The 25154-nt window shown below is 45.8% G+C and overlaps 2 protein-coding genes across 3 annotated transcripts in view; one reads left to right on the forward strand and one right to left on the reverse strand.

The window, feature by feature from the left end:
• The window catches only part of AP4M1 (adaptor related protein complex 4 subunit mu 1), a 32106-nt gene extending 16547 nt beyond the window's left edge, over nt 1–15559 (reverse strand). The window contains exons 1-4 of one of the 2 annotated variants that reach the window (XM_040415171.1): nt 15158–15559; nt 13200–13259; nt 9970–10058; nt 9123–9229 (exon numbers count right to left, since the gene is read on the reverse strand). In XM_040415171.1, the coding sequence (XP_040271105.1) occupies nt 9123–9229; nt 9970–10058; nt 13200–13257 (254 nt within the window). In that variant the 5' untranslated portion in view covers nt 13258–13259; nt 15158–15559. Of the gene's footprint in view, nt 1–9122; nt 9230–9969; nt 10059–13199; nt 13273–15157 lie in introns of both variants that reach the window. The other variant, XM_040415170.1, reaches the window with a different exon arrangement.
• MCM7 (minichromosome maintenance complex component 7) lies at nt 14822–20280 on the forward strand. The gene is made up of 16 exons (XM_040415169.1): nt 14822–14849; nt 15833–15912; nt 16003–16167; nt 16248–16372; nt 16514–16694; nt 16774–16911; nt 16997–17146; nt 17227–17341; nt 17804–17935; nt 18019–18102; nt 18181–18392; nt 18530–18711; nt 18788–18871; nt 18949–19117; nt 19638–19747; nt 19822–20280. Exons 1-16 carry the CDS (start codon nt 14822–14824, stop codon nt 20027–20029), a joined length of 2163 nt encoding a protein of 720 aa, XP_040271103.1. The 3' UTR covers nt 20030–20280.
• Nucleotides 20281–25154: the final 4874 nt, after the last annotated feature.

Below are 25154 nucleotides of genomic sequence, written 5' to 3' on the forward strand. Positions count from 1 at the left end.
AGGGGGGGGGCGGCCGCACTGGCCACCAATGTGTTAACTACAGGGGGGGGCCTGCCCCCTGCTGCCTGGCAGCACCTGCCAGGCAGCAGGGGGCAGTCATGTATACAGTTCTTTTAGTATATTCTAACCTGAAGCGTCCCCCTCACCATGGGAACGCCTCTGTGTTAGAATATACTGTTGGATTTGAGTTTCACGATGTAACTCAAATCCGACGGTATATTCTAACATAGAGGCGTTCCCATGGTGATGGGGACGCTTCAAGTTAAAATATACCATCGGATTGGAGAAAACTCAGATCCTATGGTATATTAACTCCTGACTTTACATTGAAAGTCAATGGGGACGGATCCGTTTGAAATTGCACCATATTGTGTCAACGTCAAACGGATCCGTCCCCATTGACTTGCATTGTAATTCAGGACTGATCCGTTTGGCTCCCATGTCCGTGGATCCTCCAAAAATCAAGGAAGACCCACGGACGAAAAAACGATCACGGCAAAACGGAACCCGTTTTTGCGGACCGCAAAAAAATACGGTCGTGTGCAGGAGGCCTTATGTTGTGGGAAAAATGGTGCAATGCTTTTTCCCTAACCCCTTCCCCCGTATGCATTTTGCACATTTGTAAACGAGCAATTTTTAATTTTTTTGATTGTTGCAACCAAGAGCTATATATTTTATTGTTTAGCTGTACGAGAGCTTGTTGGGTTTTTTTTAGGGACAAAGTGTAGTTTTTAATGGCAGCACCGTGTACATATACAGTGGGGAAAATACGTATTTGATACACTGGCAATTTTGTACGTTTTCCCACCTACAAAGAATGGAGAGGTCTGTAATTTTTATCATAAGTACACTTCAACTGTAAGAGATAGAATCTAAAAAAAAAAATCCAGAAAATCACATTGTACGATTTTTTAATAATTAATTTGCATGAAATAAGTATTTGATCACCAACCAACCAGCAAGAATTCTGGCTGGTCTAGTTTTTCTCGTTACCTGTATAAAAGACACCTGTTCACACAATCAATCACACTCCAACCTCTCCCAATGGCCAAGACCAAAGAACTGTCTAAGGACACCGGGGACAAAATTGTAGACCTGCACAGGGCTGGGATGGGCTACAAGACAATAGGCAAGCAGCTTAGTGAGAAGCCAACAACCGTAGGTGCTATTATTAGAAAATGGAAGAAACACAAGATGACTGTCAATCTTCCTCGGTCTGGGGCTCCATAAAAGATCTCGCCTCATGGGGTAAGGATGATTCTGAGAAAGGACAGGAATCAACCCAGAACTACACAGGAGCACCTAGTCAATGACCTGAAGAGAGCTGGGACCACAGTCTCAAAGATTACTGGTAGTAACACACTACGCCATCATGGATCAAAATCCTGCAGGGCACGCAAAGTCCCCCTGCTCACGTCGCACATGTCCAGGACCGTTTGAAGTTTGACCATCTGGATGATCCAGAGGAGGCATGGGAGAAGGTCTTGTGGTCAGATGAGACCAAAGTAGAACTACTTGGTATCAACTCCACTCGCCGTGTTAGGAGGAAGCACAACCCCAAGAACACCATCCCAACCGTGAAGCATGGGGGTGGAAACTTCATACTTTGTATGCTTTTCTGCAAAGGGGACAGGACGACTGCGCCATAGTGAAGGGAGGATGGATGGGGCCATGTATCACGAAATTTTGGCCAACAACCTCCTTCCCTGAGTAAGAGCATTGAAGATGGGTCGTGGCTGGGTCTTCCAACATGACACACAGCCAGGGCAACTAAGGAGTGGCTCCATAAGAAGCATTTCAAGCTCCTGGAGTGGCCTAGCCAGTCTCTAGACCTGAACTGAAACTCAATGTAGCCCAGCGACAGCCCCGAAACCTGAAAGATATGGAGAAGTAGTGGGCCAAAATCCCTGCTGCAGTGTGTGCAGACTTGGTCAAGAACTACAGGAAACGTCCGACCTCTGTACCCAAATACTAAGTTCTGTTTTTCTTTTGTATCAAATACTTATTTCATATAATAAAATGCAAATTAATTATTTAAAAATCGTACAATGTGATTTTCTGGATTTTTTTTAGATTCTGTCTCACAGTTGAAGTGTACCTACGATAAAAATTACAGACCTTTCCATTCTTTGTAGGTGGGAAAACGTACAAAATTGCCAGTGTATCAAATACGTATTTTCCCCACTGTAATCATTGATGAAATGACTTATTAGGACAGACTTTGTGACTGTCATTTTGCGTCATAAATAACAATAACTTTACTCTCTGGTTCAGTACAATTACAGCAATACCAAATATATATATATATAGTGTTTTAGTGCTTTTATTTTATTTTAAAGGAGTTATCCAAGAATTGATTCTGATGATCTATCCTCAGGATATCAGGATAGGTCATCATTATCACATTGGTGGGGGGCTGAGTTCTGGCACCCCCGCCGATTAGCTATTTCAGTGAGCTGCCACTGGCTCCTGGCAGCTTTCCAAACACAGCGCCATACATTGTATAGTGGCAGTGCTTGGTACTGCAGCTCAGCCCCATTGATTTGAATGGGGCTTAGCTGTAACTAGGGCATGTGACCAAAGCACAGTGACATTATTGGACTAGGAAGAGGCTGCGGCACTCATGGCCCTGGTGACAAGTGGGAGGGCAGCGGCAAGGCATAGGGAGATGCAGGCACTAGGCCTGCAGCCTATCAGAGGCCGGTGCAGGCGGCGTGATGACGTCCTCGCGCCGCCTGAGCCGTACAGCGTGGGACACAGGCCGGAAGAGGCCTGCATCGCCTCGCTGCCAGCCTGGAGGTAAGTATGTGAGTTTATTTTTTTAATATGGTACAATACAGGAGAGGAGCGCTGTGGGGGCACTTGTTACTGGCACATGATTGGGGGGCATCTATGGGGGTACGTCTTACTGGAACATTATTAGGGGACATCTATGGGGGCACTTACTGGCACATTATTGAGGGGCATCTATGGGGGCACTTATTACTGGCACATTATTGGGGGGCACGTCATTGGGGGGCATCTATGGGGGCACTTATTACTGGCACATTATTGGGGGGCATCTATGGGGGCACTTATTACTGGCACATTATTGAGGGGCACTTTTTACTGGCACAATATTGGGTGGCACTATGGGGGCACCTACTGTGGCCACAAAGGAGGGTTATTTTATATGGGGGGAGAGGAGCACTATGTATTTTATATGGGGGGGGGGGGGGGGGCTCTGTATAGGGGCATTTTATACTGGGACACATTATGGTGGGTACTATGGGGAAGGGGGAGGCCCCAGAGCTAAATGTCAGGTGTTACAGCAAAGCGGCTGAATATTTATGTCCATGTGAAATGTTAGTTTTTCTTTTGCAATAAATTGGCAGAGACTTCTAACATTCTGTTCTCACCTTCTCAGTGTGGGGGATTGAGTGCAGAATGAGGGGGAAACCTTGATCGAGCAACATAACAAAATTTGAAAGAAGCGAAAGGGTCTGAAGACTTTCTCAATGCACTGTACTACTTATACACAATAGAACGACTTGCAATCCTTTGATCACTTCCATAATATACTGTATTACTTACTACAGTGTATTATGCTGTCAGAAAGATACTGACAGGCACTCTATTAGGCCTTGCTTCTGGTAAGGCCTAATATGGTATATACCAGGGATGCCCAACCTGTGGCCCTCCAGCTGTTGCAAAACTACAACTCTCAGCATGCCTAGACAGCCTACAGCAGGGCATGATGGGAGTTGTAGTTTTACAACAGCTGGAGGGCCGCAGGTTGAGCATCCCTGGTATATACACAGGGCATACCTGGGGCTTAGTCTACAAGAAGGCCTGTTAGTGACCGTCCTAAAACGGCGCATCGGCAGTCATAAAGGGGCTTAAGAGCATAGACACACCACCACAGCTATATCCAAATGCTGAGTCACTGTGTACATACATTACTTATCCTTTACTGATCCTGAGTTACATTCTGTATTATACTCCAGAGCTGCACTCACTATTCTGCTGGTGCAGTCACTGTGTACATACATACATTACTTATCCTTTACTGATCCTGAGTTACATTCTGTATTATACTCCAGAGCTGCACTCACTATTCTGCTGGTGCAGTCACTGTGTACATACATTACATTACTTATCCTGTACGGATCCTGAGTTACATCCTGTATTATACTCCAGAGCTTCACTCACTATTCTGCTGGTGCAGTCACTGTGTACATACATTACATTACTTATCCTGTACTGATCCTGAGTTACATCCTGTATTATACTCCAGAGCTGCACTCACTATTCTGCTGGTGCAGTCACTGTGTACATACATTACTTATCCTGTACTGATCCTGTGTTACATACTTTATTATACTCCAGAGCTGCACTCACTATTCTGCTGGTGCAGTCACTGTGTACATACATTACTTATCCTGTACTGATCCTGAGTTACATCCTGTATTATACTCCAGAGCTGCACTCACTATTCTGCTGGTGCAGTCACTGTGTACATACATTATATTACTTATCCTGTACTGATCCTGAGTTACATCCTGTATTATACACCAGAGCTGCACTCACTATTCTGCTGGTGCAGTCACTGTGTACATACATTACTTATCCTGTACTGATCCTGAGTTACATCCTGTATTACACTCCAGAGCTGCACTCACTATTCTGCTGGTGCAGTCACTGTGTACATACATTACTTATCCTGTACTGATCCTGAGTTACATCCTGTATTATACTCCAGAGCTGCACTCACTATTCTGCTGGTGCAGTCACTGTGTACATACATTATATTACTTATCCTGTACTGATCCTGAGTTACATCCTGTATTATACTCCAGAGCTGCACTCACTATTCTGCTGGTGCAGTCACTGTGTACATACATTACATTACTTATCCTGTACTGATCCTGAGTTACATCCTGTATTATACCCCAAAGCTGCACTCACTATTCTTTTTTTTTTTAAATCAGATGTTTCTTTATTAACAATTTTCAGTCATTGTTTGTAACATTAACATTACAATCTTTTTCCTTTTTTTTGTAGACAGTAGACATGTATTTTATCAATCATATATACAATATAATATATATCTTTATGAAGCATATATCTACAAAGGACATGACATTAATCTACATACAAATTCAAGTATCAAGGACATTTCCAATGTGGGAATAAATGTCTTCCATAAACAAATAACCCCAAACTCCCACCCCCCTTCCCAAACCCTACAAGAGCAGGACACATTTATAACATCCTTCTTTTTATTATTACTCCTGGGGTGTCGGCCCCACTATACTCAATAGTCAACCGTCTACTAGTAACAAGTTTCAACCATCTATATGTTTACAAAACATTTCCCTCCAGCATCCATTCTTTCATACAGCCGCCTTATAGTTCCACATAAACCAATTTCCAACAGGCTTCTATACATGCACCACACCCCTACTACCATTTGTGGCCTCCCCCCCTTTTGAGATTCACTTCAATATTATAACTATCCTCCAACTTCACTTCACTGCCCTTTTTCATATAAAACTCCTTGTAAGCGCCAACCAGGAGCTGCAGCACCCAGAATTATCAATCCAGCTGCCCCAGATCGCTTCAAATTTGGACAGACATTTCCTTTTTTGATATACTCCCCTTTCTAAGCGAATCACTACATTTAGTCTAGCAACATATTCCGATATATCAGGGGGTATGGGCTGGATCCACTTTGCTGCTAACGTTTTCCTAGCTTGATATAGCATCCTCTCTATTCCAGTTATTATAACCGATTGTAGATTATTTTCTGGTATCAAGCCCAGTACACATACTTTGGGTTCCAATTTAAGATTAGCACTATACACCTTGTTCACTAGATGCAGTACCGCCTTCTAGTAGGATGTCAGTGATGAGCACGACCATAACATGTGCAATAGATCAGCCTCAGCACTCCCACACTTCGGACAAGCAGGGCTGTCTCTGTATCCTATTTTATATAAAAACATTGGGGTCTTATATACCCTGTGTATTAAGTACAGGTGAGACAACCGTGCTGCCTCACTAAGGGATAAAGTAGGGGTAAGTTCCACTACCTCCACCCACTGCTCATCTGTAAGTTCACCCAGATCTTTTTCCCATTGGCGTTTACTTGTTAGTGGATACCCCTTAAGAAAGTCCTCCAATAGGGCTTGATATACCATGGAGATTGCTCCCTTTACTGATCCAGCAGCAACCACTATATTTATTATCTGATTTGATATAAATGTCACCGGTGCTATCCTAGATTGAGCTTCCAAAGCATGTCTAAGTTGCAGATATCGATAAAACTGTGAAGCGGGCAGCCCAAATTCAGAGCACAATTGTTGATATTGCTTTAAGATTCCACTAGAATAAATGTGACCTAGATTCCATACCCCCTTAGTATTCCATTGAGAGAATCCAGTTAGGTCAGCCAATTCCTGGAGTGCGGGATTATGCCATATAGGCGAGATGCTCATTAACCCCGTGATCCCTAAAATATTCCTTGCCTTATTCCATACTCTCCTCATAAGTATCAGGGTCGGGATATTTCCCACATTTCCTTTTATTTCTCCTTCAATAGCTACCAGCGGGGGAGACCTATTTGAAACCCATCTTATCAACCGACCACTCTTCCCTCCCATATCATCTATTGTCCCCCACCCTTTAAAATGCTGCAATTGGGCCGATAGGAAGTATAACATGGGATTGGGTAAAGCCAGGCCCCCAGCTTCCTTATTCCTTTGTAGAATTTCGTACCTTATTCTACCTCTATTATTTTTCCATATAAAAAAACGGAACAGTTGTTGTATTTTATAGAAATGATGCATTGGGATCCATATGGGGGAATTATGTAAAATATAAAGCAACTGGGGCATAAATATCATTTTTAATAAATTACCTCTACCGATCATGGAAAGAGGCAATCTATGCCAGACAGCAACCTTCTCTTTAAATTTCCCTAACAGGGGTAATAGGTTATTAGGAATGTAGTCTGCAGGGTTCATTGATACAGTTACTCCAAGGTATTTAAAAGAACGCACCACCTTTAGTTCAGCGAAAGTAGCATGAGTGGTATGTATTTGAGAAGATATTGGGAGAATTACTGATTTATCCCAGTTTATAAGAAGTCCAGATTGGTCACCAAACTGCGATACTACAGAGATTATAGAGTCTATGGAGTCTACTAGATTACCTACATAGATTAGCATATCATCTGCGTATAGGGATACACGTTCCTCACCAGAGCCCCTCACCAGTCCTCTCATCAATGAAGTAGATCGCAAAATGCATGCCAATGGTTCAATTGCTATTGCAAATAGCAAGGGAGACAACGGACAGCCTTGTCTCGTCCCCCTTTCCAATGCAACTGTGGGTGATAATTGACCATTCACTCTAATTCTGGCTCTAGGCTCGCAGTATAGAAGCTTGACCCACCTCAAAAAACCTGTTCCAAATCCCATCCGAGTCATAACCGCCCACAGATACTCCCACTCGACACTGTCAAAAGCTTTGGCAGCATCGAGTGAGACCACCGCAGCGCTACTATCCTGACTTTCCCTTTCCTCCAATTGTAGGTTTAAAAATAAGCGCCTAAGATTCAACGCCGTGGATTTTCCAGGCATGAACCCAGACTGTGCACTCACTATTCTGCTGGTGCAGTCACTGTGTACATACATTACACATCCTGTATTATACACCAGAGCTGCACTCACTATTCTGCTGGTGCAGTCACTGTGTACATACATTACTTATCCTGTACTGATCCTGAGTTACATCCTGTATTATACCCCAGAGCTGCACTCACTATTCTGCTGGTGCAGTCACTGTGTACATACATTACACATCCTGTATTATACACCAGAGCTGCACTCACTATTCTGCTGGTGCAGTCACTGTGTACCTACATTACTTATCCTGTACTGATCCTGAGTTACATCCTGTATTATACTCCAGAGCTGCACTCACTATTCTGCTGGTTGTTACTGGAAATGGTCAGTATATTTGTCCATAAACACACCCCTAAGGGCATTGTTATTGGCCGCATGCTGAAATGCTAAGCTGGGTTGTAATGTGAACTGCTGCAGTTCTGTCTATATTTTGTGGCAGGACCCAGTGTGTAATCAGACCACACCTGTAATCACCTCTGTATCTGCCCGAGACATAACTGCAGGCCAGGCTTTGCAGTAATCTGCCATTCCTATCTGGATGCGGTATCTATTATGTTGTCGGTGAGTGTAGGATATTCAGCAGACCAGGTTTTTATCCTAGGGATGTAAACATGAAGCATATCTACTGCCTGTATTTTCAAGATCGCTGCTTGCTGTCTGAAAATTGGAATGTTACTATTTACAAAGGTGCCCTGCTTGTGACAATGTATCTGAGCTCTCTTGAATCTGCAGGCTGGGTCTTTAGCCCCTGGATGTAAAAATGAAGCAAGCAGAGATATTGAAAAGGATGATAGAGTGATACATAATGTGTATTAGAGAGCAGCAGAGCCTGCCATTCCCTGATTGTTTCAGATGCTTGGAGAGAATTATGGAGTGATTAGCAGAGGGAATAGGGCTTTCCCCGGGGTGAGATGGTTGGGGATCACTGTGGGACCACGTGCTCACATTTACAGACTCTACTGTATGACACTACCTCTGAATTATTTCTGTAGTGTAGTGTGTAAGCGATCAGAGGTCACGTGCTCAGGTCCATGGTGTGACTGACAGGTGTGGTTTTTATTATTTTTGTGTGTTTCTATTCTATTGACGTCCATAGGGAAAATATCACTGTAAATCGCCACAATTAAAGGGGTTCTCCGGGCTTTTAATATTGATTACCTATCAGACCGGCGGCATTCCGCAACCCCGCCGATCAGCAGGAAGAAAGACAGGATCGGCAGGCGTGCACTGCGCACACCATCTCCTCATACAGCTGATCGTCTGGGGTGCCCGCCGGGTGTCGGACCCCCGCCAATCCAATATTGATGATCTATCCTGAGGATAGGTCATCAATATTAAAAGCCTGGAGAACACCTTTAAGTCACTCAAAGAAAATACATGGAAACTGCATGAATGGCAATTATTTTTAGGGGATGCCCCTGTGTGAACCCGGCCTTACAATCCTATACTCACCGGTTCAGAAGATCCAGATACATGAACGGAGAATCATCCGGCCGAACGCCTATGACAAAATATAGACCTCGGTGACGGGTGTGGAGGAAGTGGCCGCCCTCGTGTTCCTACAAGACAGCAGTGAGGAGTCACATAGGTAAAGGGAACAACATCACAGGCAGTATTAACTCCCTGCTGATTATCCGGAGCTGTGCTCGGGCCAGCAGTCTCTTCTCCCTGCAGGTAAACTGTGATACAACCATACACCGCCATCACAGATGATGATAGAAGTGTGCCGTATGGGCTGTTATGGTCGTGACGATACCAAATATGTGAATATAATTTCATGCTAATAAAGTTTATTGTAAAAAAAAAATATTTCACAGGGTTTTTTTCTTTTTGTTGTACTTTAATTTAGCGATAAGTATGCCCCAATCGTCTGCCACGGAAACGGTAGTGTGCATGAGCCCTAAAGCTGTATAGGCATAAAAGAAATTTGACAAGTTTCCATTAAACACTGGTTTCCACTTCTCTAGATAAAGGCTGCGGTGTAAAGAATGGTGGTTTTCTGGTTGTCAATGCCCATTTGTATAAATGAGATATACTTTTTCCTGTAGGCTATATTAGATATAATCATCCGCTATATTACATGGGTGACAGTAAGTAAATAGATGTTTTCTATCCATGGAACTGGATATAGTCATGAAAACCTCCATACTTTACACTGCTGGCTGCATCCAGACAATGGAAAAAAAAATAATAATAAACTTTATATTAGAAAGTGGCTTCTTCCAAACAAGTGAAATTGCGGTAGTGGTAAGGTCACACCCCCAGCTGAATAGGGGGCGACCAAGGTTCAGCTTCTTACCGTCACCACGGGGGCCTGGTCTGATGGAAGAGACGACAGCTTCAGGTACAGGCCGTCAGCCGCACTGGAGCTTGTGGGGAGGCCATGATCTGAGACGGTGGTAAGGAAAAGTACGGAGGAAATGGACACATCTGCACTGCTCAGCCTGGGATAAGAAGTCAATATGGCGGCCATGATGCATCCTCCGCTCAGTGATGGCAGGACAACGGGCTGGTGTCTGGCCGCCCGCCAGTAACTTATCTCCTATTAACAGTTATTACACTTAATCAACATCGGGTGGCGCCATTTGGGGGGGGGGGGGGGATACATTAACCCCTTAGTGACCAAGCATTTTTCTTCCTTTTTTCATCGTCGCATCCCAAGAGCTATAACTTTTTTATTTTTCCGTCTATATAGCTTGAGGGCTTGTTTTTTGTGGGACAAGTTGTCGTTTTTAAAACGAAATAGTGAATGTGGCGCACAGGAATAACTAGGACCAACAGAGGTGCACTCAGTAAAAAGGACTCGCCCTGTCCCCTTTAAATGGAAAACGTAAAACAAAGTGGAACTGGGCGCTCTCAAGGTATCCGGACCATAAAGAAATGTATTAACACGTAAAATAAATGAATGAATAAAATGTATCAATATGCGCAACCTATATTATACAATAACATCCTAATATAAAACAGAACTAATCAACAAAAATAGAACTACTTATCAAAAGTTGATGATGTAAGAGAATAAGATAATATGTAAAAATATAAAGGCAATATCAAAGTCCAGTAGATATAAAGACGAAAATTACGTATGGGCTCCAATAGTGAATAGTCCCAAGTATAAACAATAGCAGCAAAAATGTCCTGGGGTAAAGCCAATGAGTTAAACTGGTATGATACCACAGTAGAAGGTCCTGTATGCCACAGTAGAAACAATATATGTAGACAGAGGTAGCGGCGTCCCACTCTATGTAATTACCAGTGGCGTCCCACTGGAAAACTTCCACTGTAATCGTTATGAAAGCCTGCCGGAGAAGATTGGAACGGTCTTACCGTATCACTTATTGTCTCAAAGCCGCTCACCTGGATGGTCCTGTACCTGTAGAGACCAATGCTCTTCCAGTGGGACGCCGCTACCTCTGTCTACATATATGGTTTCTACTGTGGCATACAGGACCTTCTACTGTGGTATCATACCAGTTTAACTCATTGGCTTTACCCCAGGACATTTTTGCTGCTATTGTTTATACTTGGGACTATTCACTATTGGAGCCCATACGTCATTTTCGTCATTAGATCTACGGGACTTTGATATTGCCTTTATATTTTTACATATTATCTATTCTCTTACATCATCAACTTTTGATAAGTAGTTCTATTTTTGTCGATTAGTTCTGTTTTACATTAGGATGTTATTGTATAATATAGGTTGCGCATATTGATACATTTTATTCATTCATTTATTTTATGTGTTAATAAATTCCTTATGGTCCGGATACCTTGAGAGCGCCCAGTTCCACTTTGTTTTAAGTTGTAGTTTTTAATGGCGCCATTTTGGGGTACACATAACTTTGAGTAACTTTTGTTTACTTTTTCTGGGAGGAAGATGGGGAAAAACAGCAATACTGCCACTGCATTTTTACATTATAAATTTTACGGCGTTCATTTTTCAGTATAAATAACATAATATCTTTATTCTCTGGGTCAGTACGATTACAGTGATACCAAATACATATTATTTTTTTTGCCACTTCCCAAGACCCATAACTTTTTTAGTTTTCTTTATATGGAGTTGTGTGAGGGTTTGATTTTTGGGGGACAACTTTTTTTTATTGGTATCATTTTGGAGTAAATGGCGCTTTTTGATAGCTTGTTATTAAGTTTTTTCGGTGGCAACTAAGAATAAATTAGCAATTCCTGTCTTTTTTTTTTTTTTTTACGGCATTCACCGTCGGGGATAATTTATGTGATATTTATGTAGTCCAGGTTGTTACGGACGCGGCAATACCAAACGTATAAGGGGACTATAACAGACAGCTTTTTGATTGCTTTTAAAATGCAATGCATTATCCCTATAGTGCGCTGCATTTTAATGGCAATGCTATTCTGACATTGACCAGCGCAGCCTGATGGAAACTACTCAAGGCTGGTCTGGGGCCTACATCAGACCCCATCCAGCCTTCACACAAATCGGCACCCCACAAACGCATTTGCGGGGTGTCGATGGGAGACAGAGGGAGTTCGCTCCCTCTGTCAGCACTTTACATGCGGCGGGCGGCATGTAAAGTGTTAAAGAGCCCCGATCGGCACTCCTGCCGGTCCGGGCTGTTAGAGCAGGGCCGTGGCTCTCATGTGATAGCTGGGTCCCCGTGAAAAAGCGGCAGCCCAGCCTAAGGCTCCTTAGTGACCGCCGTAAAAAGGCGTATGGGTGGTCAATAAGGGGTTAAACATTTTGGCCCACAGATGTAAAATTGATGCCAATGATAGCGCAAATCTCATCCTCAGAGAAGACGGCGATTTTACTGATCGTGGGCGGACAGCACAACATCTGCGCCTCTTAATAAGGGCTCATTCACACGTCCATTGTTCTGAGTTCTAATCTCATTCATTTCAATGGGGCCGCAAAAGATACGGAGAGCACACAGTGTGCTGTCGGCATCCGTTGTTCTGTTCCACGGCCCCGCGAAAAAGATAGAGCAAGTCCTAATCTTGTCTGCAATTGCAGACAAGAGTAGTCAATTCTATCATAGTGTTGGCCAAGTGCGGAATGCATATGGGCCGGTATCCGTGTTTTGCAAATCTAAAAAACACTACAGTCGTCTAAATGAGCCCTAAATCTGCACTTCTTACTCCACCGCTCATCAACAACTGGTGAATGAAGCGCCAGCATGTGTAAAGCTCCCCCTAAAATTTAGAGCTGCCAGAGGGGGAAGGAGACTACTTGGGAACTATATATTCAGCAGCGTCAGGAAGAAGGAGGCTGACCACACAATCAGCATGACAAGTGGGCACTTCTCTGGACACAACCTGCAGTGTAAAGAGTGGAGGTTTTCATTCTGGTTGTGAGAGCTGCGCCCTAAGTCATAAGACATAAATGTTGCTTGCGGAGGGGTGTAGGTAAGGACACTGCCCACCATAGCACAGAGTAGCGGAGCTACAGAGAGGGGAAAACAATAAAAGGTATATTGTTGGGGTTGAGTACTGTGAAGTAGCGGTGTGCAGCTCTACATGGGATAACCCCTGGACGGAGGATACAGTCCTTGTATATCAGGAGGTCGCCCTTGGAGGACAAGATGAAAAGCTGTGAGAGCATGACTCCACCTCAGCCCTGTACAAGAGGAGAAGAACGGAGAATGAGAGGCGGCCCCCTCATCATGTGCAGAGGTCCCATCCTCATGTGTGCAGGGCCCCCTCGTCATGTGCGCTGCCCCCATGTCATGTGCAGGGCCCCCATGTCATGTGCAGGGCCCCCTCGTCATGTGCGCCGCCCCCATGTCATGTGCAGGGCCCCCTCGTCATGTGCAGGGCCCCCATGTCATGTGCAGGGCCCCCTCGTCATGTGCAGGGCCCCCATGTCATGTGCAGGGCCCCCTCGTCATGTGCGCCGCCCCCATGTCATGTGCAGGGCCCCCTCGTCATGTGCAGGGCCCCCTCGTCATGTGCGCCGCCCCCATGTCATGTGCAGGGCCCCCTCGTCATGTGCGCCGCCCCCATGTCATGTGCAGGGCCCCCTCGTCATGTGCAGGGCCCCCTCGTCATGTGCGCCGCCCCCATGTCATGTGCAGGGCCCCCTCGTCATGTGCGCTGCCACCATGTCATGTGCGCTGCCCCCAGGTCATGTGCGCTGCCCCCTCGTCATGTGCGCTGCCCCCTCGTTATGTGCGCTGCCCCCTCGTCATGTGCGCTGCCCCCTCGTCATGTGCGCGGCCCCCTCGTCATGTGCGCTGCCCCCTCGTCATGTGCGCTGCCCCCTCGTCATGTGCGCTGCCCCCTCGTCATGTGCGCTGCCCCCTCGTCATGTGCGCTGCCCCCAGGTCATGTGCGCTGCCCCCTCGTCATGTGCGCTGCCCCCAGGTCATGTGCGCTGCCCCCTCGTCATGTGCGCTGGCCCCAGGTCATCTGCACTGCCCCCTCATCGTGCGCTGCCCCCTCACCTTCTAGGAATGGGGTGCACACAATCAATATAGTTACAGCGCTCCCGCGGAAACCCACGAGCATCGCAGGTCATCTCTGCAGGGCATGGAGCGCAGTGGTCACCCTTGTTATATATATATAGTATTTAACACCTTCACAACCAACCAGGCCAAGGTTTTTTTTTCTTTTCAAAGCCATTTCTCTTATATCACTTCATGATTTTTTGGAAAGGGAGCTCAAGGCCAAGGCTTTTATTATAAAATTATTCTATAAAATTGGGGGATTTCATAGCCCTTCTGATAGCGCCCAGTGGTTATTTCTGACGGCCCAATATCAGCAGAACAATGAATTATCAGGTTTCCAGCTGACATTGCAGTCACACGGAGCTCCTCCAGTCACCTCACCACAAAGATAGAAAACCGCGGGAAAAACTCACTCGTCTCCACTTCCCATTGGTCGTTCCAACAACAAGGGCTAGAATGCTCGTCACTAATTGGCCAATCACCCGAGGAAGGCGGGGCGTCATCGCTTCCGTCCATTCCAGGGCTCGGAATTCATTGGTTCCACCAGCGGTCACGTGCCACGCGCCCGGTTGCTAAGGGGCGGTGCTCGAAGTCAGGCAACCTACAACCAATCAAATCGCCGCTTGGAGGGAAAAGCCCGCGAAAAGAAAGCCCGGGAAAAGAGGGACAGAGTGCGAGTCAGTCACAGGCGAGAGCGCAGCAGTCTGCACAGTTGCCATCATGCCCCGGGATTACCAGGCCGAGAAAGGTGAGAAGAAGCTTATGGAGGTGGGGAGGAGAAAGTAAGGGGATGCGGCTGTAACGTCCAGCGCATCAGTGCTCTCGGTGTGACCGGACTGCAGCCCCGGGATGGCCGAGAGGCCGCTATGTTCGGGCATCGTTGTTGTTGCCGCACGTAGCGACATTCCTATTTTACGCGCTTGCAGTTACGGTCCTCCACCACCAGAGGACGCGCGTATCTTTGTGCACGAGCTCCGAGACGCTGCAGCCCAGGTCAGCGGGACGTTGGTGAGAAGGGACGGGTCCGCCGTGTGCAGCGCCGCTCCTGATACTCACCCGAAGCTGTCCCGTTCTCCGCTGAGGGAGGCGATGCTCAGGCTGCCGGTGCTTAGTACTTCCGGGTCACACGCGTCACGTGACTGGAAATGAGGGCATTGTGCCCGGCATAATTAAATGGCGTCCAATCCAATGTGGAAGCCCTGCAGGCAGATGGAAGTAACAGCAGCCAATCAGGGCACGGCTTTCATTTTGTATCCTGTGCTGAATGCACGAAAGCTGAAGTCTGATTCGTGGCTCATATTCCTGCGGGTGCTGAGAGTGTGCTCTTCTGCCTATGACTACTATGTCTGATGGGAGTGTACGTGTCCTCAATCCTGTACTGGTGTCCCCCTGGTGCCGTCACTGTGTACATACATCACTGGTACAGAGTTACATCCTGTATTATACTCCAGAGCTGCACTCACTATTCTGCTGGTGCAGTCACTGTGTACATACATTACTTATTCTGTATTATACTCCAGAGCTGCACTCACGATTCTGCTGGTGCTGACTGCACCAGCAGAATCGTGAGTGCAGCTCTGGAGTAGGTTTCTTACCAGTTTCCTTCTGCTCCCTGCAGTATAGGAGTTCAGCTGGGCTGTTAGGTGTCTGACATACTTGCTGAGTGTCCCGGGAGGATGGGGATTGTAGTTCTGGTCAGTGACCTCCCTCGATTTCCACTTCTCTTTTCAGAAAAATTCAAGACCTTTCTGCAGGAATTCTACAAAGATGATGAACTGGGGAAGAAGAACTTCAAATATGGCACCCAGCTGGTGAGCGCTGGTACATATGGCAGGATAGCTGCACTGTGTACACATGGGGCAGAGTGGCCACAATATGTCCTTTCCTCTCTCGTTCCATAGGCTAACGTTGCCCACAGAGAACAAGTGGCTTTGTACATTGACCTGGACGACCTGGCAGAAGAAGACCCCGAGCTGGTGGACTCTGTCTGTGAGAACACCCGCAGATACACCAATCTGTTTGCAGATGCTGTGCAGGAGCTGCTGCCCCAGTACAAGGAGAAGGAGGTGAGGGACCTACCTGCTGGGTCCTACCAGAAGCTGGGGTGTCTCCAGGCAGAACCTCTCATCCTGCTTTGTCTTCTCAGTTGGTGAACAAAGACTCTCTAGACGTGTACATAGAACATCGATTAATGATGGAGCAGAGGGGCCGGGACCCTGCAGAGATCCGGGACGCTCACAACCAGTATCCAGCAGAGCTCATGCGCAGATTGTAAGTCACCATGTGTCTTGCTGCTTCAGAGGCTTCTCGTGTTTCTGGACCTTCTCAGAAGGTTCCTAAACATCTCAATGTAAAAACCTTTCTATTCAGCCACTGCTATGGCTTAAAACTTTCTTCCTCCTTCTCCTCCAGCGAGCTGTACTTCAAGGCTCCTTCCACTGCCAAAGCCCGAGTTATTCGAGATGTGAAGGCTGACTCCATTGGGAAGCTTGTAACCGTGCGAGGAATTGTCACCAGGGTCACGGAAGTGAAGCCCATGATGGTTGTGGCGACGTACACATGTGACCAGTGTGGTGCAGAGACCTACCAGCCTGTAAGTCAGATTCTATCTTGTAAGAAGACATTTCTGTTCCTTCATCCTTTTTAGATCAGGTATTGTCTTTCTCTTACAGATCCAGTCTCCAACCTTCATGCCCCTGATAATGTGCCCAAGTAAAGAATGTCAGACCAACCGCTCCGGCGGTCGCCTCTATCTGCAGACCAGAGGATCCAAGTTCGTCAAGTTTCAGGAGCTGAAGATCCAGGAGCATGTGAGTGGGTGATGACTGAGCCGCCGTCTTAACTGTGTGACTCCAGGACCTTGTTTACCTGGTCTCATCAGTATTTTTCTTCTAGAGCGACCAAGTCCCTGTGGGTAACATTCCTCGCTGTATGACAGTCTACATCCGTGGGGAGAACACACGCATGGTGCAGCCTGGAGACCATGTCGGTATTACTGGGGTTTTTCTGCCCATGCTGAAGAGTGGCTTCCGGCAAGTAGCCCAAGTAAGGAATCTTAAACTTTTGCTGAAGATGAGGCTTCACCTATATATTGTGTACATGGCCCATAATGTCCTCTCTTGCAGGGGCTGCTGTCGGAGACCTACCTGGATGCTCATAGGATGGTGAAGATGAACAAGACTGAGGATGATGAGCTGGGAACAGAAGAACTGAGTGAGGCAGAGCTGCGGCAGATCACAGGTGAGCTGGAGACCAAGCAGGACTCATCTGAAGCTCTACTGTAAAGTGGATTTTGGAGGCGCTTCTTCTGATCTCCGTTTAACCCTTTTGAGTATCGCGATCATTGCTGATTGTGGCATGCAAAGCTAGACTGAGTAGAGACCCTTTGATCACGGCAGATGTCTAACACAATCGAGGCGCATACCTTGTTTGGGCAGGCAACTGATCAAGTTATGATCCCCGACTTGTCTGACCAGATTTTCTGAGGATGCACCTGGTATACGGCTTTTTGTCAGGTCAATACCAAATCTCCCAAGAACCTATAAAAGTCAAAACTTGACAAAAATGACTTTTCCGAGTGTTCTGGGTCCAGCATTGGGCTTCTGGTTCTGATGGACCCGGCAGTGACGTGTACATGCTCATTGCCACCACCAGCCTGAACAGAGTTGTGGTTGACAGATATGATCTGCTTCATGTTTCTAGAGGATGACTTCTATGAGAAACTCGCTGCTTCTATTGCACCGGAGATCTATGGACATGAAGATGTGAAAAAGGCTCTGCTGCTTCTCCTGGTGGGTGGTGTGGACCATTCTCCCCGTGGCATGAAGATCAGAGGTTGGTACTTGTGGGTGATCCCTCTGATCTCAACAGCGCTGTCTCGTCTTGCATTGTGTTCACTCTTATGTATACTCTTGCAGGGAATATTAACATCTGCCTGATGGGAGACCCCGGAGTGGCAAAGTCTCAGCTTCTGTCCTACATTGACCGCCTGGCTCCTCGCAGTATGTATTACTCCTGTTTGGATTGTGACTATTCCTGTGGTCTCCAGTGTATGTCACTCCTGCTTTCACCACTTCTAGGTCAGTACACCACAGGAAGAGGCTCGTCCGGTGTTGGTCTGACGGCTGCTGTGATGAAGGATACAGTGACTGGGGAGATGACCCTGGAGGGGGGTGCCCTGGTCCTGGCAGATCAGGGAGTCTGTTGTATTGATGAGTTTGACAAGATGATGGATACTGACCGCACCGCCATCCATGAAGTCATGGAACAGCAAACCATCTCCATTGCTAAAGTAAGAAGCCCCAACACTCCAGCTCTTTAGTAACCATAATGAGCAGGGTTTAATCTAGATCAGTTGTGGCACGCTGGGGGTTGTAGTTTGCAGATTGTCATCAGTCTTTGACCAAATCATGTCATTGTGTTTCATAGGCTGGTATAATGACCACGCTGAACGCTCGCTGCTCCATCCTTTCTGCGGCTAACCCGGCCTATGGAAGGTACAACCCCAAGAAAACAGTGGAACAGAACATCCAGCTCCCCGCCGCCCTCCTGTCTCGATTTGATCTGCTTTGGCTAATTCAGGACAAGCCTGACAGGGACAACGATCTCAGGTGCTTAACATTATTACGAGTGTCCTCCCCTGCAGAAGCCTCTGCTGAGTACTTACCTCTGACTTCCTCCCATCAGGCTGGCTCAGCACATCACATATGTCCACCAGCATAGCAAGCAGCCGCCCTCTCAGTTCGAGGCTCTCGATATGAAGCTTATGAGGTCAGTTCCCGTCCATGCTCTATCTTGTCCCTGCAGTCACCGTTAGATCTCTCTAATCCGTTTCTACATTTCTGTAGACGCTATATTACAATGTGCAAGCGCAAGCAGCCAGCAATCCCAGAATCCCTTGCAGACTACCTGACAGCCGCCTACGTTGAGATGAGGAAAGAGGCACGAACCAACAAAGACACCACGTTCACCTCGGCCAGAACCCTCCTGTCCATTCTGCGTCTCTCCACCGCTCTGGTAAGATGTCTCTGGGCGTTTCATTGATGTGATCTGTGGGATTTCTTTTTTTAGAGGTTCAGTCCACTGAGCTCCAAAGTGCTGTTCGTGCAGGTAGCTGTGTACAGGTCCTACTGTAGGGACAGCACTTCCGCCGCTCGCTGTGACCCTGCTCTACACCACACTGCTGCTCCTACCCAGACAGGCTGATGTTGACAGGCAGAGACAGGAGCAACTGCTGGTGTGTCCTAGGAGCATTGCACTTGTCTCGGTCTGACAGTGTTGGCGAAACACCAGCATGTGACGTTGCCCAGAGTCGACCCTCCACCAGTGCCGAGAATATCCATATGGATTGTGTTTTATGTATTGATCTTGTCCAGTAATCTAGTCGCACCCAAAGATGCATTGAGTGGAGGGAGATGCAGTGCACCACGGCAGCTGGAGAAAGCTCTGCAAGCTTTGCATAGTGAAGGAAGATGAAAATGACGAGTAGACCATGTAAAGTCCTGGTAGTGACCTTCCTCATATACCGCCCCTCTAGGCCCGTCTACGTCTGGAGGATGTTGTGGAGAAAGAAGATGTGAATGAAGCTATGAGGTTAATGGAAATGTCTAAAGACTCCCTACTGGGAGACAAGGGGCAGACAGCGAGGTAAGTGGCTGTGATCTCATATTTCAGTCCTGATTATGATGGCCGGATCTAAAAACTGTTATCTGTCTCTCTAGAACCCAGCGACCCGCAGATGTAATCTTTGCCACAATTCGTGAGATGGTTCCAGAAAAGGGGCCACGCAGCATCAAGTACTCGGAGGCCGAGCAGCGCTGCGTGTCCAAGGGCTTCACCCCCGCACAGTTTGTGGCGGCTCTGGAGGAGTATGAGGAACTGAACGTCTGGCTGGTCAATCAGGCCCGGACCAAAATCACCTTTGTGTGATGTGCGCCCGCAACAAACTGCCCCCCCCCCCCCTTCCAAATCAGGCTGTGATGGCCTGCTGCTTCTCACTGGACCCCGGTATATTACTGGACAGGTGTCTTTTAATCCCCACGTTTCGAGGAGCGACTTTTGTATGTTACAGAATTATTTCTCGTCTAGCTGCCATTTGTCCTTTCTATGGAGGCCATTTCTACGCACACGGGAATCGTGCTTTCCGGAGAAAGTTAAATAAAGACTTTTTACTAGTAAAATGGTGTCTTTAACTTTGTATTCTACAAGAAAAAAATAAAAATAGTGTCCCGAGTCCAGCTCTGCTGATGGCACAAACGTGTCTGTAGCCCATAGGAAATCCTTAGTCTTAGGGCTCATCCACACAACCGCGCCATGTCTTGTGATCTGCAGATGCCTTCCATCTGTGTTCCGTTCCACAATCTACAGAATGGGTCGCCCATAATAGAAATGCCTTTTCTTGTCCACAAAGCAGACAAGAATAGGACAGGTTCTATATTTTTTTTTTTTATTTTTTTTTTTTTTTTTTTTTTTTGCGGGTTCATGGAACAGAGCTACGTATTTTTTTTTGTGGCCCCATTGAAGTGATTGTGTCCGTTTGGGTCCACATGTTTGTGGCTCAGATGGACAACGTTTGTGTGCATGAGCCCTTACAAGGTGACCACTGCTCACCTGTGACAGGATGTTATACTGGACTCTCCTCATAGATCAGCAGGGGTGCTGCATACAAATGTTCTTGGGTTGGGTATTGGCTGATCACGATGTCTGTGGATACTAGTTCATGCAGATCAGTTGCCGATCGGTCCCCTAGGCTCTGAGTGTGGCAGAACTGCTTCATTCAGTGTCAGTTACTAACTGGCAGTGAGGTGATAATGAAGTTAACATTTAGCCTGATGCACGACTTGCCTCTTTAGAGGACGTGTCAGATTTTAGTAACTGCTGATTCTGAATCCTTATCTGTTATTCCTGCTAGAAGCTTATGATGGATACAACTGGGCGTTGCCAGTGTGATGGGTGTTAGACTGGGCAGAGATATGCCCCCCAACTAGTACCAATATACCTTTTTTATTCCTGTCTAGTAGGAGCAACTGAGGAATGGAGCAGCATACTGGTGCTGAAGAATGATTATTTAATGCTAAATACTATTTTACGTACTAAAATATGTCTGGAGCAGTGACCGATCCTCACCAACCTGGACATGAGACCATGACGGAACAGATGTAGTTACTCCATCCTAATCACAGAGCCGAGAATGCAGCGGGTGCATGAGCGCCGCAGATCTTCGGATGTGTTTGCGGGGAGCCAGGCCTTGACCAGTCTCTAGGTCATCAAAATTAGAAGACCACCAACCCCTTTAAGATTGATGTAGAAAACCCTGGTCTGTGGCCGAATACTGTCCCTTTACTAAAATGGCATCTGCCCCTAATTTCTCAGATTGAATATTTGAGGCCCAGCCACAAATGGTGTGATGCAGGTTTTCACACAACTGCACTGCGGTTTTTACAGGACCAGTAAAATGGAGGAGGATTTACACTCTCACTGCAAAGATTGTATGCTGCCGATCAATATGGTGGTCTGCGGCAGCTGAGAACACAATGGCTGGTAGGCCTAGTGCGGTACCTTCTCTCCAGTATATACTGGGGTAAGTCCATCCTAACACAGCAGCTACTGAAACCTCTAAAGCAGGCATGCTCAACCTGCGGCTCTCCAGCTGGTGTAAAACTACAACTCCCACAATGCCCTGCTGTAGGCTCTTCGGGCATGCTGGGAGTTTTGCAATTCTGCTGTCAATCTAATTCTGGCTTTACACACTCAAACGCTTTGTGTGTGTTTTTACACCTCTCTCGCTCCAGTTTTGATAAGTGGACATGGTTAGTGCGTTGAGATTTAAAGGGGTTTTGCATCATTTACAAAGGTAGCTGTGATTTTGTAATGTGTTTCTTTTAGCTTTTATTGCCCCTATCTTCTGTTCTGGGCTGTGGTCACATGACCATGTCGCTCACATTTCCTGTGATGTCATGTCCTTGGGGCGGGGCAGTGATAGAGGAGCGTCTATGTAACTAGTTGGGCGGTGCTGGAGTTGTGGCCAAGAAAGAAGTGTGTCATGGGTTTGGTTGGATACAGGATGGAAACAAACCAGAGGGACTGATGAACATGGGTCAGGAGCGTCCAAATTGAAAAAGAGAATTCACTGGGAAGATGTACATGAGCAGATCTGTTATAAACTAGTAATCCCAGAAAATCCCTTCCCGAAGGCACTGTCCGGGACATTTAACATGGTGCGTGCAGCGGGTGCCATATCTGCTGGGTGCCTGCTGTTTCATACAGCAGACACCTGTGGCTAAAGTCAGCGACTGGTGGTAATGCCGATCGTGGCCTTTTAACCCTTCAGATGCAGTGGTCAACTGTGACCACAGCGTCTGATTTTGCTAAAACCCAGAAGCGTGCAATTCCATTAGTGCTCCAGCTCCCCCTGGCGCAGATCGGAGGAGCTGGATGCATTGTGCAGCAGCTTCAGTCCTCCAGAATAAAATGAAGCTGCCGCACATTAGTTCCTAAGGAGCCTCTGCCTGTGGCAGAGCTCCTCAGGAATACATTGTAACTCTCATACATGCTAATGCATTAGTGTATGAGAGAAGCAGTCTGATGATGGGAACTATAAAATAGTTAAGGAAATTATCCAGCTTTTCTGAAAGTGGATATAAAATTCATAAGATGTTTTTCATTTTCTCTGTGTACGTGATACAATGTGGTGACATTTGAAAAAAACAAGCGTAAGCTAAAAACCTATAGAAGTGAGCTGTGTGTGTGTTAAGATAAGATTTGTACGTACTACTAACAAAATATGTATCTCTTGCTAAAAAAAACTAAACTCATCAGTTAACACATTTTTGGAAAAGTGAAACTGGTAAAATACTAACCAATCAATAGATGGATTCAAAAGCCATTATTGAAATGTCTGTAAGCCAATCATGTTTTACTTTGAGGGGTTACACCCTTTGAACTGTGTATAAATAAAGGGTCCAGGACACTTTGATGTTGGGTTCCTGACAAGGTTTTGTCGACGTCCTTCACCTGAACACGAGGCAACGATCATCACGTGGCTGACCCTTGGCCTGCCACAACATAGTGTAAAAGAAAAATTGATATAAAAATTCAAATCACCTCCCTTTCCCCAAAAATGTAAACCATAAAAAAAATACTGTTCGCAAATGGCAAAATGGAAAAAAAAAAGTCAAAATGGCCGATTTGACTTTATTTGGTCGCTTCACCTCAGAATTAGGGCTCATGCACATAATTGTATGTTCTTTCCGTGTCTGTTACGTTTTTTTTTTTTTTTTTTTTGCAGACCGTATGCGGAGCCATTCATTTCAATGGATCCGCAAAACAAATGGAAGTTACTCCATATGTGCAATCCTTTTCCGTATGTTCTGCAAAAAAATAGAACTTGTCGTATTATTGTCCGCATTACAGACAAGCATAGGACTGTAATATTAGGGGCCGGCTGTTCCGTTCCACAAAATACGGAATGCACACTGACGTCATCCGTATTTTTTGCAGACCGCAAAATACATACGGTCGTGTCCATGAGCCCTTAAAATGCAATAACTATGCGGCATTGCTGTAATTGTACTGACCTGAAGAATGAAAGTAACAGGTAACATTTACCATATAGGGAACGCTGTAAAAACAAAACCCGAGAGCTGAAAGGGTTAAGCCAGATTTTGCATTTGCAGCTTTTTAAAAAGTTTCAAAATTTGTCAATCTTCAGCAAAGGGGTGGCAGAAACGTGTAATAACATCTCACGACAGAAGTGTTAAACTTAACCCCATCAGGACCCTGCGATTTTCCGTTTTTCCACTCCCTGCCTTCCCAGAGCTATAACTTCTGTTTTATTTTCGCATTCTCATAGCCATATGGGGGTTTGTGTTCTATGGGACAAGTTATACTTTTTAATGGCACCATTTAGCATACAATGTAGTCGGAAGCTGTAAAAAAAATTTCAAATGGGGTGAAACTGGAAAAAAACACACGCAATTCTGCCAGTTTTCTGGGTTTTGTTTTTACAGCATTATCTATGTGGTAAAACTGACCTGTTCTCTTCATTCTCTGGGTCAGTACAATTACGGCTATACATTTATATAGTTTTTCTAGTGTTTTAATACTGAAAAAAATTAAAAAATGTGGGAAGAATTTTTTCTTTTCACTGTCATATAACATCATCATATTCTGACCCCAATAACTTTTTTTTTATAGTTCTATCTACTGAGCTGGGGGGGGGGGGGGCTCATTTTTGTGGGACAATCTGTAGTTTTTATTGATACCATTTTGGAGTGTGTGACTTTTTGATAATTTTTTTATTCAATTTTTTGGGGATGTGAAGTCATGAAAAATGGGCATTTATATCCCCCCCCCTTTCCCGTTACATCTTATGGGATAAATATTTTTATATTTTAATAGTACAGGCATTTTCGGATGCAGCGATGCCCATGATGTTTAATTTTTTTTATTCTAGGGAATAGAGGGGTGATTTGAATTTTATAACACAACACAAAGGCTCCTATTGCTATCTCTTTCTTTACTGAAAACCAATAGCAGCAAAGAAAAAACATAATGAAAAAAGGTAACCTTGGAAACCGGCCCCTCCCCTTACAGCCCCAGTATAATAGTCCACTCAATAGTAAGCTCTTCCTTTGCTGCTGCCACCTAGTTAAGTATACCTGTACTGTGTTATTCGCTTTTTTTCTCTGACTAATAATTCTCTCTGATTATAATAGTTTCCTATTGTATTATTATTCTTTATTTTCGTGCTTATCCTCTGGTTTTACTCACCACACCTGCCCTTCTTTCTTCCCGAGAGCTGGTATGAATTAACCCCTTATTTGTCTCCTTTATTCGCGCTCTTCGGCCATCTTTTCTCCCTCTTCCCCCTTTGGGCGGCGCAGCCGAAGTATCGCAAGACTTCGACCGCCACCTCCTTTTTCCCTTCTCTTCAGCGCCGCGAGATCTCGCGACCGCTCGTCCCCTGTCCTCTGCATCCTGGATTGACGGCCGAAACATCGCGGGATTTCTACCACCATCTTCTCATTCCTCACCGTCGGGTAACGGATATCGC

The sequence above is a fragment of the Bufo bufo genome, chromosome 1, assembly GCF_905171765.1.
Source record: "Bufo bufo chromosome 1, aBufBuf1.1, whole genome shotgun sequence".
Taxonomy (NCBI): Eukaryota; Metazoa; Chordata; class Amphibia; order Anura; family Bufonidae; genus Bufo; species Bufo bufo.